The sequence below is a fragment of the Pogona vitticeps genome, chromosome 6 (assembly GCF_051106095.1).
Source record: "Pogona vitticeps strain Pit_001003342236 chromosome 6, PviZW2.1, whole genome shotgun sequence".
NCBI lineage: Eukaryota > Metazoa > Chordata > Lepidosauria > Squamata > Agamidae > Pogona > Pogona vitticeps.
Genome location: NC_135788.1, coordinates 18,794,853 through 18,810,002, shown reverse-complemented (window position 1 = coordinate 18,810,002; position 15,150 = coordinate 18,794,853). Strand labels below are relative to the sequence as shown.

Here is a 15,150-nt window from a genome sequence, read left to right as displayed (position 1 = left end):
CTGGAATGACCAATAGTCAGAGAAGATGGGGGTTGCAGTGCAGCAACATTTTGGGGACTCATAGTTAACAATGTCTGCTCTTAACCAAATCCTGGAATTGTTCCCATTTCTTGCTGGCAGAGCGTAATGTGAGCTCCTTAATGAATAAATGCTTACTTATTAAGGACCCTCACTATCTGGCCGTGCTAACTTACATTAGAAATATTTTAGTCTGTAGAAAAATTTAAAATATTTGGGTAATGAGTGGTTTGGATAATGTGGATTGATTTACATCTCATGTGCCAATACTGGAGCGATACAGGTGTTTTGCATTCTTGAGCAGGGAGAAAGATCCGGTGGTATGAATTGCAAGATTAGCTTTCTTTTGAGGAAAAAGAAAAAGAAAAGAATGCTTTTCCCATTAATCTTTTTGTTTTAAATATTCAAGATGAACAGACAAAAGCTCACGCTACTCTCATTACAGCACAGTGTTTTGCGTGTATAAATAAGTCCTGTTGTGCTCACCAATGTCACTTTCTCCCAGGAAAGCTGCACATTCCATCTTGAAGAAAGATTTTATTTATTTATTTATTTATTTATTTATTTATTTATTTATTTATTTATTTATTTATTTATTTATTTATTTATTTTTTATTTATTTATTTATTTATTTATTTATTTATTTATTTATTTATTTATTTATTTATTTATTTCAGATATTTTTATACTGCCCAACTTGATGACATGCATAACTCGGGGTAGTTAAAAACAGTAAATATAAACCTACTCCAAACTTCCCCCAGAAAAAAAACAAAAACAACCCACCATAATAAGCAACAACCATAAATAAAAATGAGAATCAAGACTCTTGACTAATAATCCAAAACCAAATGATGGTGGTGTAAGATGAATCTGGATCCTGCAGCTATCTTGGGGAAAATATATATTTAAATGTGTCCTTAAAGAGTTTGGTCTTGAGCATCTTTTTAAAGGTAGGAAATGAGGAGTACTGATGAATCTCAAGCAGGAGCCCATTCCGCAAAGATGGGGCCACACCTGAGAAGGCTCACCTCTGTTGAAGATCTTCTCCATCTCTCTTGGCATGGGCACCCATAACAGCAAGGCCTAGGAGGACCAGGTGGAACAAACAGAAGTATCAGTTTCTGTGTATTAGCACATGCCATCTCCATGGGACACATATCTGTGCATGCATGCACACACCCATGCACCCAGATGAGTACATTTTGCTTGTCATCTACAGAAACCCATCCCTCTTTCTTCAGTTATTTTATTAAAACTGTTTCCTTTGCCCATAAGTGGCTCATGGACCAAATGGAGGTGCTTCACCTCAAAAAATGTGGGATACCTCCCTGCTGTGCTCATCAGCCATCAGCCCACCCTTTCCTCCTGGGTGTGTGATGGAAGTGACACAAATCCATTGGCTTGGATTAGCCACCTGCTTGCCATCAAAGGATATTAAGGAAGCACCTTTTACCTATCAGATGACAAAGTCCTTCTGCATTATCATAGAATATATTCGTAGTATTTGGAATTTGAAAATAAATGACGGAAATGCTGCCAAATCAGCTGAGTCTTCTATCAGGTTAAACATGATTTATCACTTCTGCTTGAACAATAACAGCAAGAAATGATGTGAGCAAAGTGGAGGCAGCAAGCTTTCCTCATCTATGGGGCAGTCGGGAGAGAGAATAGCAGAATAATTCCCCCAATGGGTTTTGCATTTCACTGCACAATCTCTCCCTCTCCAGCTTTCTTTAGCTTCATTAGCACAGTTGCCTGAGTATTGTTTTCTGTGAAATGATACAATTTTTCTCTCCCCCATACCTCCAAACCTAATGTTCATTGAATACAGCACATTATTAGCTTCTTCCCCATCTCTTCTTGATAATGAAATAGTGGTACACAGCAAAGAAAAATGAATTATAGTGCATCCAGCAGCTGAGTGTTTGGATTTTCTTTCCCTGATGAGCTTTAGACCATTTCTGTTTTCATAGATGAACGTCCTCAAAGTTGGTGTAAAGATAATTTTTCTGAGCCTCTCTCCATGTGTGTTCTCACACAGAAAAAAATAGTCTAATATTTATACAGAGTTTGAAAAAAATTACATTTTTTGGATTGTGAAGCCGAGAAACCATTACAGGTATCTCCTCCAACCATTTCCAAGCTCTTTGTAAAAGAAAGGGAGTGTAAAGATGGGCTTCTTCTCCTACAGAAGGGCAGACCTAATGAAAACACTTGTTTTCCCAAACTTAAATGTTCCTGAATGTCCTTGGACTACAGCTCCCAGAAAATCTGGCCATTGACTTAGCTGAGTAAGGCTTGGTGTGCTTTGGACGGCCAGATATCTGCTCCCTTTGGAAGGATGAAGTCCACTTAATAGAATTGTTTACCTGCAGAAGCCAGTGGATTCCACATTTTTCTGCTGGTGGGATTAGTGTTATTGGTGTTCTTTGGGATATAGAGATGGCCCAAGCAGTTGTAAATACTGTGCTCAGGTGTCCTCTGTGTGTGTGAATGTGTGCGCACGCAGCTCCTTGGTGTACACATGAGCTGAGGACAGTGAAGCAAGACAGATGATAGAAAACGAGAGTGCAGGTGGACTTTCAGTAAGTCCAGTGGAACACAGTTAGAGCTCAGTATCAACAGGGCAGGTCCTTCTCTATTGGGTATAGTGAAGCAGCTACCACAGTGCATGGATTTGGACAGTTCTTAAAGGGTGGCAATTGTATCTATTATAATTATGTACTGTCAAGGACAGGGTGCTTATGAGGTGTTCTCCTCAGGTGCCAAACAAACGTGCCTGGCCTAGGTTGCTGTGTGTCTTAACCTCAGAAGTAGGAATATAATTGGCTGCTCTGTCTCACATGGCAACATTCATTCATTCATTCATTCATTCATATTTATACCTATCCCACCTTTCTCCTTAAAAAAAGATCCAAGGTTGTTTACACCAGTGGTTCTTAACCTTTGTTACTCAGATGCTTTTGAACTACAACTCCCAGAAACCCTAGTCAGCACAGCTGGTGGTGAAGGCTTCTGGGAGTTGCAGTCCAAAACTCCCGAGTAACCCAAGGTTAAGAACCAGTGGTTTACACCAGTGGTCCCCAACCTTGGGCCTCCAGATGTTCTTGGACTACAACTCCCAGAAGCCTTCACCACCACCTCTGCTGGCTAGGATTTCTGGGAGTTGAAGTCCAGGAACATCTGGAGGCCCAAGGTTGAGGACCACTGGTTTACACCATCAAAAAAACAATATTTAAACTAAAAGCAGAGTATGTGTATACAAATACTATAAAGGATCAGACAAATACCACTTTGAATGAAAGCAATACCAAAAATACATTCAAAGCAGTGAGACACAACAATCCATCAAAAAAACACCATTCAGGCAGCCAGTCACTGAGAGAAAACGTGCCCGAAAGGAAAGGTCTTCGCCTGCTTGTGGAAGGACAGTAAAGATGGCCTCCTGTGGGAAGCAGTTCCAGAGTCTGGGAGTAGCGACAGAGAAGACCTTCTCCCATGTCCCAACTAAACACACCTGTGAAGATGGCAGGAATGAGAGAAAGGCCTCTCCTAATGATCTTAACATGAGAGCTGGCTCACAACAGGAGACACAGTCCTTGAGATAGCTTGGATCATGCCATTTAGGGCTTTATAGGTTATATGTCTTTAGTGGGCCTGTATTATCAAGTCTACTCTGTGTAGAGAAGGTGCTTTTCTACCAGCCTCCTCCCTGTCAAGATGCAGTGCAAGAGAAACTCTCCTGAACAATCTGTGCGTCTGGGCAGCTTTATGTGGTACTCACACTTTTAAAAATAGGTTTCTGTATACTCGCATTTTACTAGATTATCCAGGATACAGTCCTTCCACTAGTGACAATGTAATATATAACACAATACAGTATAAATGTGCAGTATATTCGGGAGAAAGGTGTGAGAGATAAATAGAAGGAAGCATACTAAAATATGATAAATGGCCAATATTATTAGAATAATATCAGAATTTATGTAACAGTCTAGAAAGCTAGTTTTAAACATGTCATTATATATTTATAAGAAACACTTCAGTCACTTAATGTTGCTCTTTCTAATCTCCCTTTTGAACATCCACAAGTGGAGTCTTCGGTGTCGATAAACACAAGGTATTTTTCTTTGGAAAGCATGCCTTTTTACAAGGCACTGTGCTGTAAAAAGATTATTTTAATTTGATCTTGCATTAAGGATGAATGAGCATCAATATATTCATCCTGAAAGGGGCCAAGGCTTAATATACAGATTCAGAGCATGGGCTGAGAAAGTCTTGAGGACTTTTCACACATTTGAAGCTGCAGACCCTCCAAATGGCCAAAGAAACGCTCATCCTGCTGCTTCCTTGACCTTGCCGCACCTGTCTTTTGTTGTGTTGAATGTTACTTTGAGCACCGAAGAGGGAGGAAGCAAAGATGAAAGCTATGGATGCCCCCAGCTTTGGATAAAGCTCTTATCCCATGGTGACAGAAACTAGTACAATAGCCCAGAAATCCTAATTGAAGAAGTGGTGCTGTGTGTACTCTGAGGGGGATGTACAGCTTGGGAAAGTTTTCTTTTAAAACTACAGTCCCAACAATTTCCCAGCCAGTGTGGTCAATTATCTTAGGAGGAATCCAGCACTGCATCATCAGTGTGATGACAACGTCATCTTCTGTTTTGAACTAGGGAAGGCGAAGGGGGTGCATGCAGTGGGATGCTTGGAAATCTTTTTTCCTGTAATTCTCAGAATCCTCCAGCCAGGATGGCCAGTGTCTGTGATGGTTGGGATATGGTGGGGCTGGCATTTCAAAGTAAATGTGGGCTCTTGGTGATACACACGCAGCATCATTTTCCAGATAGAAATTCTGGAAGAATTCTTATAATGTGAAAATCAGAGACATGAGATGTAGTGAGGAGACTGGATAAATTCACAGAGGTTAGGGCTATGAGTTGTTGCTGGTCAAGAACATTGTATGAATCACCCCAGCATCAGAGTTAATACCCCTTGCTGCTGTAGATCCTTTATTGGAAGAAAGGTGGAACAGAAATGAAGTAACGAACTGATTAACTAACAAAGGGTGCAACTACACTAGAAAGCTAAATCAGACCAACTTGGCTTTGCTTCATTTTGACTTGCAGCCTGTATTACATTTAAAATCCCAGTCAGTCCTTATATAGAGGGCTCAGGATTGATTTGGGAGTTCACTGCTGGATGTGATTTGATTCACATTCCATCCCACAGCTCCTTCTCATTCCTTCCTGCCCCTGATCCCACCTCTGCTGATCCTTCCTTCCTCTGGTCCTGCTTCTGATGACCCTTTTATGGCGTGTAATGCAGGAAATAATAATAAGATGCTAGAACAATCTAGCACTAAAATAATAGCTTTCAGAGGATGATGGGGGGAGGAAATAATACTGAAAATCACCCCCCCAACTGCTTACATCACTAAAACACTACATACAGACACTCTTCCACATTGTTACAAGAACATATCACAGCTAACCGCATGGGGGAAAGCCTGTTTGAATCAATCCACCTTGAAAAAAATAAAAGCCCCCACAATAGCAGCAGAGAAGAACAATCACTTTGGGAGCAAGAAGAACTAGACCAATTGAAATCAGCCTTTGCATCATGTGGTCTATAAAGATACTTCAAATTCACCCATTTTACAAACAGAGTGAATCCTGTCAGTTTTGACCATCCAGTTGTAGCCTACTGGGCAATGCAAGGCAGAAAGTGCAGCTGCAACCATGTCTTGCTTGTGAGATCTCTATAGGCAGCTGGCTAGATACTGTGTAGACAGAATGTTGGATAAGATGAGTCTTTGGTATGTTCCCCTGTAGCAGTTGTCATGTCCTTACACATTCCTTGAAAGTTCCTTATCAGAACTATCAAAAGTTTTAAGAAATTCTTCAGAAGTAGCCATTAGAACATATCATTGCAATCTAGTCTGCATATCATTTATGAATTACCCTCTGACTGTTATTTTAATATGCCATCAAATCGATTGTGACTTAACTGTTCTTAATGTATGTGAAATGTTCAAAGAGAATGGTTTAACATTTCAATCTCTCCAGTGAGTTTCTATAGTTGCATAGGAATTTGAACGCAAGTCTCCGGAGTCCTACTCTACTGCTCTGTCCACAGTAGCTGTTTTGGCTAGGTTGCTCAGGTAGAAACCATTGTCTTGGGTTTACTGTAATCCAAGAAAGGGGTCAGCTAATGCCTATGCCAATAAACAGGACTCCGTAACATCACAGCCACCTAGAGATCAAGAAGAACAGCTTGATCCAAGAGCATTCTGATGCCCATGTGGTAACACCGGGCTCATGGATTCAGCACCATGGATAGCTGCAAGTAAACAATCTGATCCAACAACAGCTGGAGGTTGATGTTGGCCTTGGGAGTCAGGATTTGGCCTTCTCTAGATGTTTTGTCACCTCGCTCAAAGAATGGTTGATCAAACATCTGGCTCAGAGATAGGTGTTTCTGTTGCATGCCTTTTCCTCTGCAGAGTTTGAGCCCAGGGCCACTGCAGAGAGAAACCAAACCTGTTTGTTTCTCATACTTAAGACCTGTTTCTCAGCCCACTCATCTCCTAGCCATCAAAGTGGAAAAATTTGTAAAGATTGTATGTCCAAGATGAAAGGTTGTGGGTTGGCTGATGCCAGTCGTACATCAGTGGGTGAGGGCATCTTCTACAAACCCTCCCCTGACTCCAGGCTGATGCAAGGTTTTCTTCTCCCCACAAAGCAGGTCTGTACTCTAGGCAAGATTGGCAACATTTGCAGGATTTTAAACCCTGACAAATGTGGCAGAGTCCTCCTAAGACTGTACCCTTTTGGAATGCTGGGTTAGGATTACATTTTAAATGTAATCCAAGCTCACAAACTAGAAGGAGAACTTCTTGGAGGCTTCTATGCAAAGAAGTGACAATTTCCCCCATGCAACATTTTCCTGCATAAACTGTCCCCAAAGGTATTTTTTGCTGCAAAAGTTGACCAGAAAAACAACATTTGGGAATGTGGGGCGAAGGACGGGTTCTCCTTCCCTGTGCTGCGATCTTGATGTGGATTTCTGTGCTCTCACATAGCTGCTTTTTCTAAAGGAAGAGACAAGGCCAGTTCTAAATTAAAATACTTATATTTTTAGCTCGTAATTTGCCCTCGGGTTTTATGTCTACAAAGCAGATATAGATTAATGAGCTGGAGTGTCTCTTAATTAGTGCATGCTAAGCTGCTTAGCATTTGAATGAGCAGTGCCTGCCCACTATGGTTTGTTAGCCATTGTGAAGGTGATGGGAAACCAAAAAGGGAATCTGACATAATTTATACAAATTACTGGAAATCTGTACAAAAACTGGTGTGTGATCATACACAATGGATGCTAACAAATTTGCCAGTCACTGCCTAAGTTTCAGCTGCTCAGAAGAACAACTGAGCCAAACTTGTGTATGTTAAGAGTAGGTGGGTGTTGAAAGAAACTGCAAATAATTAAATGTCCATGACCAGTCTTCCTTAAAATAAAATTTCCATTCTATAAAAGTGTGTTAGTCGGAAAGCCATTGATTCATTCTGTTTTCCCTTTCAGTTTCAATTCACAAAAATCTAAATATTGAGATTTTTTTGGGGGGGGGGAATTATTAATATTGTTCCCGTGTTTTCTGGTCTACAGCTTTCTAGATTTCCTGTTCTTTTGTTAATTTTAAAGAGCTCTGGGCCATTGATCTGATGGGCTACCTTGCTGCACATAGACCTTCCCACTCTACTAGTCCAGCAGCAGGGATGAAGGAATACAAGTGCCTATGTCATCTACTGGGCTAATGGTAGATTAAGGAGAGATTTGGCAGGAGCAAGTGTGTGGAAGGTGTTTTAACACATATTGGTCATTGCAGCAAACAAAACTAGAACAGGTTCAAATAAGGACAGTGTATGAAAAAAGCTGAGGAGAGACGCTGTAGCTCAGCATTTCAGAAAAAGTATTCTGCCTCCTGTCACAAGTCACCTTTGAGTTGAAAAGATAGAAACAAAGAATGTTGGAAGATAGGATCCAAGATCCTCTGTGGTATAGATTTTGACATGGAGGAGCTTATAATAAGAATCCTTGTAGACACATTCTCAAAAAAGACCCTAAACAGTAGCTATATTGATCCACATCAACAAGTCAGTTTTAGCATATTTTTATCTCCACCAGGAGCATGCCTGTTAGAAGAAGAAACAGAACCCTATTGCCAATTTACGCCTGCGTAAAGTAAAGCATGCAAGACTTGGTGGCAAATTGGTGCTCATTAATGAGGTGCTGGTTGGGTTTCCTGGGTGAGCTCTGGATTCTGGCTAAGATGTCTTTGTTTCACATTTAAGATAAAGCCAGCCCCAAACACCTTCAGAGGAAAACAAGAGGGAATATTTCATAACAACATATTATTGTTGGAAAAATCCATCTCCCTGATGCCTAAGCTATTGTGAAGATTTGCCATTCAGTTCAGAGGGAACAGCAAAGATCCTACTAATCAGAAGGCCCCAGTACTTTAGCCATATGAAGCCCAGCCCCTGGTATAGTGCTGTTTGTATGACTTCCTATGGGGATGAAACAAACCAGCCCTGAACGCCTTCTGACAACCAAGTGAAAGAATTACTTGAATTTGTCTTTGTTTTTGGAGAGGGGTCATTTGTCACTTCTCAGGCACTAACATACCTGAGCCAGCAACAGGGTGTTTAAGCCTTGTAGCCTAAATACGGATGTCATAAAAGCACTTCAAAGCATGCCTTAAGTTCACTAAGAAGAAAAATGTTAGATATAAGAGAGAAAGAGAGAGAAAGAGAGAGAGGAAAAATAGTGCTTCATAATCGTGTCACTGCAGGACCCAGGATAATACCTAGTATATTAATATAAACCTTTCGTAAGCAGAAAGCTCTAGAGGCTTTGGATTTCTTGTTAGGTATTTCAAAGTTATTATATTTTGCAAGCAACTGGACATGTTGGCAAGAGAAAAAGGAGGGAGGACGAAGTGTTGCAGCAAGCTAATGAAAACCTAATAAAAAGCTAGCGTTGCTTATTCAGCCAAGGTTATCGAGGGAGTATAACATGATCTGTGCCATTTCTGCAGCAAGCTCACCTTTTCCCCACTCAAAAAATAAAATAAAATAAAGTTCCAAAAAGGCCAGATGTCAGCAATATGGTTCTCTTTGTTTTTAAATCCACCCTTGAGTTGAACAGCATTTTCCAGACTTCTAAATATAGAACATCATTAACGATGAATCATGGTTTTAGAGGAGACAAGAACTGTAACTCATCCAGTGATCTGGGTAGTGTGCATGGGACAGAGAAGCACAAAGTACGCATTGGTTGGGAGAACCCCAGTTGTATCTACACAGCAGTTCCTTATGGCCCAGTAGCAGTAGCTTTGTACTAAGAAGGAGAGAGAAGTGGTAGGACAATTACTAAAGCAGTTGAACAAGAAACACAAAACAAAAGCAAAAAAACAACAACACACACACAAAATGCATTGTGGCCAGAGATGGACATGAACCACTAGTTCAGCAATTCATGTCTGTTTATTTGTCATTCAAACAGGTGTTTGATGCTTCAAAGCCCCGCCTCTTCTGACACCCACCCACTCAGAACTAGTGGCCTGTTTTCCCCTGCCCCTCCCCCTCTGGCTGCTGCCTCTGAGTGGTCACTCACCAAAGGAGGCGGGACTTTGCAACACTGAACAATGGTTCAGCTGATAAATGAACTGGCACAAATTGTCAAATCAGTGGTTTGTTGTGATCTCTAGTTGTGATGCTTTCAAGACTACCTGCTTCATGGAATATGGTCTACTTCTTCAGACATTTGAGTTAGAATACAGAGACTTCATACAAGGCTCTAAAAGACTATGTTGCCTGGTTGCACTTTGAACCTTATAATGATTTATGACCCCTGTTTGGTACTTAGCTCTTTTGAAGTCTGGTTCTGTAAACATTCCAACAAGAAAGAGAAACCAAAACAAAAGGGGGAAAAAGACATTGTGGTACTTTAAAGACTAACTGTAAGCAGCAACATGATTAAAGGAAACAAGAGAGGAACAACATGTAGTAATATACAGAATGGCCAACTTTACATTTGATCCTTGTTCTGAAAAAAAGGGTTTGGTAGTTGTGAAGGAAAATAACAGTAGATAATAATAGAATTATTACATTTGGTAATGAATTAAGAAATCTTGACTGATATTTAATCCACTGGTAAGGGTTTCCAGCGTGTGTATATACAGTATTTTATCTCACCTGCTATCCTCTAGATTTTTAATCTTTAGTTTTTCTTCTCCTGAATAGCAACTTTCATATCTAGTGAAGAGTGTCTTGGTAGGTTGAAGTGATTTGAGACAGATTTCTTTGTATTGCAATTTCTGATGTCTGATGTATTTCCATTTATGTTTGTGTGTTTGTGTAGAAAATGTCCTGTCTGCCCTATGCAGAGAGGCACTTTTGGCAAAAGATGCTGTAGATCACATTAGCTGAGGAACAGGTAAAGCAAGCAAAGCAAAGTGTGCTACTTATATACCGTCCCATAGAGCTTCAAGCACTCTCTGGGCAGTTTACAAGTTAATTATGCAGGCTACATATTCCCCCCTCCCCCAGTGAGCTGGGTACTCATTTTACTGACCTCAGAAGGATGGAAGGCTGTCAACCTTGAGCCGCTACCTGGGATTGAACCCCAGGTCGTGAGCACAGTTTTGGCTGCAATACAGCAGTTTAACCACTGTGCCACGAGGCTCTTCAAGGTAAAGATGTCCTTGATGTTGTTTGTAGCATTGTTGGGCCCTGTGATAGTGTTGCCAGAGTAAATTGTAGCAGGATATAGTTCCCATCATTGTATCAGTGTTGTGTAACTTGTTGTGTGTCAATAGTTGTTTGAGAATGAGCTGGTATAGGCCGGCTACCAATTGCTTAGTAAAGTGAAGTATTTTTGTCAAGGATAGGTTGGAGATCACTTAGGATGTATGGGAGTTGTTTCAGTTGTGGGGTGAAAGTGACAACTGGCAAAGTTCTGTTGCTTTCTCTCCTGGGTCTATCTTGCAGTAGGTTGCTTCTGAGTATTTATCTTCCCTGGTTAATTTGTTCTTTAACCATATTGTATATTGTAGTTTTAGAAATGCATTTTGGGGATCGTTGAGTTTGGAGTCTCCGTCTTGCCAGTTAAGCCACACTTTTTGACTGCATTGTACACTTTGTGTTGAAACATCACACTTGCTACATGTAGTAACAAGTATACACAATTATAGATTTTATACAAATTTGTATGTGTGCATATATAAAATTGATACAAACAGTATTTCTATAAATGCAATGAATTAACACAATTTGCGTTGCCAGCAGGAATGTGTGTGTGTTTGTGTGTCACAAAGACACACACAGAGAAAGAGGCAAAATAACAAACAGAAAATGCGTCTTGCATCCAGAGCAGATTGTTTGGAATAATGCACATCATTTGCATCCTTTTTAAAGGCTTGCCTGGTGGGAAGCATTAGAGTAGCTAGTTCTTTGTTATTATATGCGGTAAATGAATATGAGATTTCTGCAAAGGTTTCCACCTGCAACCATCTCCCTTCCACATTTGTGTAATAAACCTAAAGCAAACTTCCGGTTCATGACAATTTCTAATCTAAGCCAGTGGGAGCATTAAAGTTAGCAGGGTTTTAGCAGATGATGATACACTGTTCTAGATAAATGTGTTATTTCCTGATTTTAAGATAAATGGCATTTATTTATTTTTAAATCTGATTGCTTATCAGTGAATACTTTGCTGGCATATCATCTTAAAGTAATTTCAACAGTGCTTCCACAATGGCCAAATCATTATACCCCTCTGCAGAACTAAGCACAAATTCTGCGCCAATACCCATTCATCTCCACAGACTAGATGCAAATCAACATAAGCCAAAATCCTATTGCTTAATGTAGTAAATGATAGTAGGCTTGTTGAATCAATGGGGATTTAGTGAGTCAATCCCTCCATACATTGCATTGCTTAAATGGATCTTCCCAGCATTGAAGATACCCATTATGGTGTAGTGGACAGCGTGATGGACTCTGGAGACCAGGGTTCAAATCCCCACACGACACACTGGGGGAGTGGAACTGGTAAAATCACTCGTTAAATATCTCATTTACCTTTAAATCCCTATTAGACTTGCTACAAGTCCGTTCCAGCTTGATGGCACATAATAAACTCTTAATTGCCACTTACTGTGCTGAAGTAAGTCACAGTTAGAGCAACCTCATTTGCATTGATGTAATTTATGGAGAAATTGATTCACAAAATCCCTATTAATCCAATGGGCCTACTCTACCAACACAGTTATATAAGAAGCTGGTATATGGAAACGTGGCTGGACAGAGCTGTAGTTCACAGCAGGCACGCTTTATTGTATATGTTTGTGCACACTTACCTAGTATTGTTGTTACAGACAGTTTTAATAGTTTCTCAAAGTAAAGGAGTAGAATTGCCATCTGTCTAATCTAGAATGATTTGGTTGCCGTGGGTTTTTTGGGCTTTAAGTACTTGTCAGATATGATTTTGTGTAGTTAGTAAAAGGTAAAGGTAAAGGTTCCCCTTGACAATTTTTGTCCAGTCATGTTCGACTCTAGGGGGCGGTGCTCATCCCTGTTTCCAAGCCATAGAGCCAGCGTTTTGTCCGAAGACAATCTTCCGTGGTCACATGGCCAGTGCGACTTAGACACGGAACGCTGTTACCTTCCCACCGAGGTGGTCCCTATTTATCTACTCGCATTTACATGCTTTCGAACTGCTAGGTTGGTGGGAGCTGGGACAAATGACGGGCGCTCACTCCGTCGCATGGATTCGATCTTACGACTGCTTGGTCTTCTGACCCTGCAGCACAGGCTTCTGAGGTTTAGCCCGCAGCGCCACCACGTCCCCATTATATAGTTAGATGGACAAATAAAAAACTGAATGGGATACTTTGAGACAATCTTTTGTAAATAACACACAATGGGGTCACCTTGAATGCAATGTATATTTGTACATATTAGCATCTTAGGACTGCAAAGCTGGAAGGGACCCTATAGATCATCAAGTTCATCCCCATCAAGAAGGCACAGTGGGGAATTGAACTCCCATCCTCTGGCTCTGCATCCAGATACCTTAATTACTGAGCTAAGCAATAGATGGGAAATTCAGCAATCCAGTGGAAGTTTTATCCTCCCCCCCCCACCTTCTTTCTTCAGGCAGGACTCTTCATATTATCCCCCCGCCCCCAAAAAAAGGATTTTCTCGTTCTTAATGGTTCATGCTTATCTATTTTTATTTCACAGACAAGGAGCCCCAAACTGTCTCAAAGTCCGCAGCCCAATTTGGGAGATCAGGCTGAATATTTGTCAGAGGCGTCTGCCGACTCCTTGGAAATCATGTCCGAAGGCGAGGCCCCCTCTCCTTTTGCAAGAGGAAGCCGTACAAGGGCGAGTCTCCCGGTGGTGAGGACAACAAATCAGACAAAGGAAAGATCACTCGGTGAGACCTCACACACACATTTTCACAGACTATGTGCAGGATTCCATTTGCTTCCAGCAGTCTTTATTTATTTTGTTTCTTGAATAAAACCAAAGTATATAAAATTTGAACAGTGAAATTCTGTGTTACTTAGGCACACCAGTCCTGATTCTCTCAGTCCCTGTGTTTTCAAAACATTGGCCCAGTTGATAAACATTGCATTGATAAGTGGGTCTACATGAACCTGGAATATGTATGTCTGCTCCCTCCATTACTTAGGGAATCGTGGTTACTCAGCAGTAGTTTGATGTTGCAGTTTGTTAACTAACCATAGTTAGAACTGATAGCAGTTCTTTGGGTTCACATTTGATGGTTCTAAAATGGAAGAATTTTCTCTCTCTTCTTATACCAAATGGAGGGGGGGTGAGTATATGAACTCAGAAGAGTTAGAGATTTTTGGTTACCTGGCTGCAGTGCCAAAGATTGGGAGTTCAATTCCCCACTGTGTCTCCTGGGAAACGTACCAGACTTTGTGGCCTTTGGCAAGCTGTGCAGTCCCAAAGTGCCGCTAGAAAAAGGCGCAGGTAAGCCCAGTCTGAGTACTTTGTACCCAGAACCCCCTGAGACGCGTTGCCAGAATATATGCTAATTAGAAAACCACACAAAAGGGCCACCATAAGTCAGAATAGCCTTGATGGCACACGATAACGATGATGATACTTCATTGATTATATATCTGTGACTGAAAGAATGTAAAGCTTAAAGGGAAGGCAAAAATGACAGCTTTTCCTGTCCCTGAACTTGGATTCAATGGGGTGACTGACACCATTTGCTGCTCAACTACAGATAGCAAAATGTCTTGGGCCAGCCCTGTTAATTGAAAAGCTCACTTTATGCCCAGTTTCTTGATTTGCTCTTTTGGTGCAAATGAATCCATCTTATAGGGGCACCTGTCCCCCTGCACAGGGTATTCCCCCCCTCCAAAAACCTTGCATCTTATGGTAGTTGTTGTTGCCAATAATTGGATTAGTTTGGAAGAGTTAAGTGAATTTCTTTTGGCGATTAACTGCGCAAGTAGGAGACGCCTTTCCTTGGAAAATGTTTCCATAGAATTGCTATATAAGGCAATAAATGCAGACTGCTGAGGAAGACAAAGGGTTATTTTCATATTGTTTGATTCTCTTCTGCAGGATCCCATCGCCTGGAGTACAGAGTAGCATAAAGCAGAACGACTGGGTCATAAATCACAGGGTTGCTCAATAAACGGAACGTAGTGGTTTATTTATTCTGTTAACAATCCCAGGCCATTTTTATACAACACGCTTTGATATCTGATACATAATCATTTCTTTTTTAAAAAAAAACACAAGACATATAAACTTAGAGGCAGTTTTAACTGGCTTCTCAGAGCCAACAGAGACCAGAAATGGAAAAAAAGGTGGCAATCCAACATATGTGGAGGGAAGACCTGTTTGCATGAATAGCTGGCCTTAAGCATTGCAAAAGATACATTTTATGAATTCTACACATACATATACGTATCCTCATATCTAGAAGGAGAAAACTAATTTTCTGCTAGGTATTCTTTTCGATAAATAATACAATGTAAAGGCCACCCAATGTACTCATCGGTGGTAGACCCAGAAGGCG

At 40.8% G+C, this 15,150-nt stretch overlaps 1 protein-coding gene across 11 annotated transcripts in view; it reads left to right on the top strand.

The window, feature by feature from the left end:
* Nucleotides 1–15,150, top strand: part of KIAA1217 (KIAA1217 ortholog) — a 412,653-nt gene that overhangs the window by 297,261 nt on the left and 100,242 nt on the right. For all 11 annotated transcript variants that reach the window (XM_020801609.3, XM_073003054.2, XM_020801618.3 and 8 more), the window contains one exon: nt 13,326–13,521. In XM_020801609.3, coding sequence (XP_020657268.3) covers nt 13,326–13,521 — 196 coding nt within the window. The remainder of the gene's footprint in view (nt 1–13,325; nt 13,522–15,150) is intronic.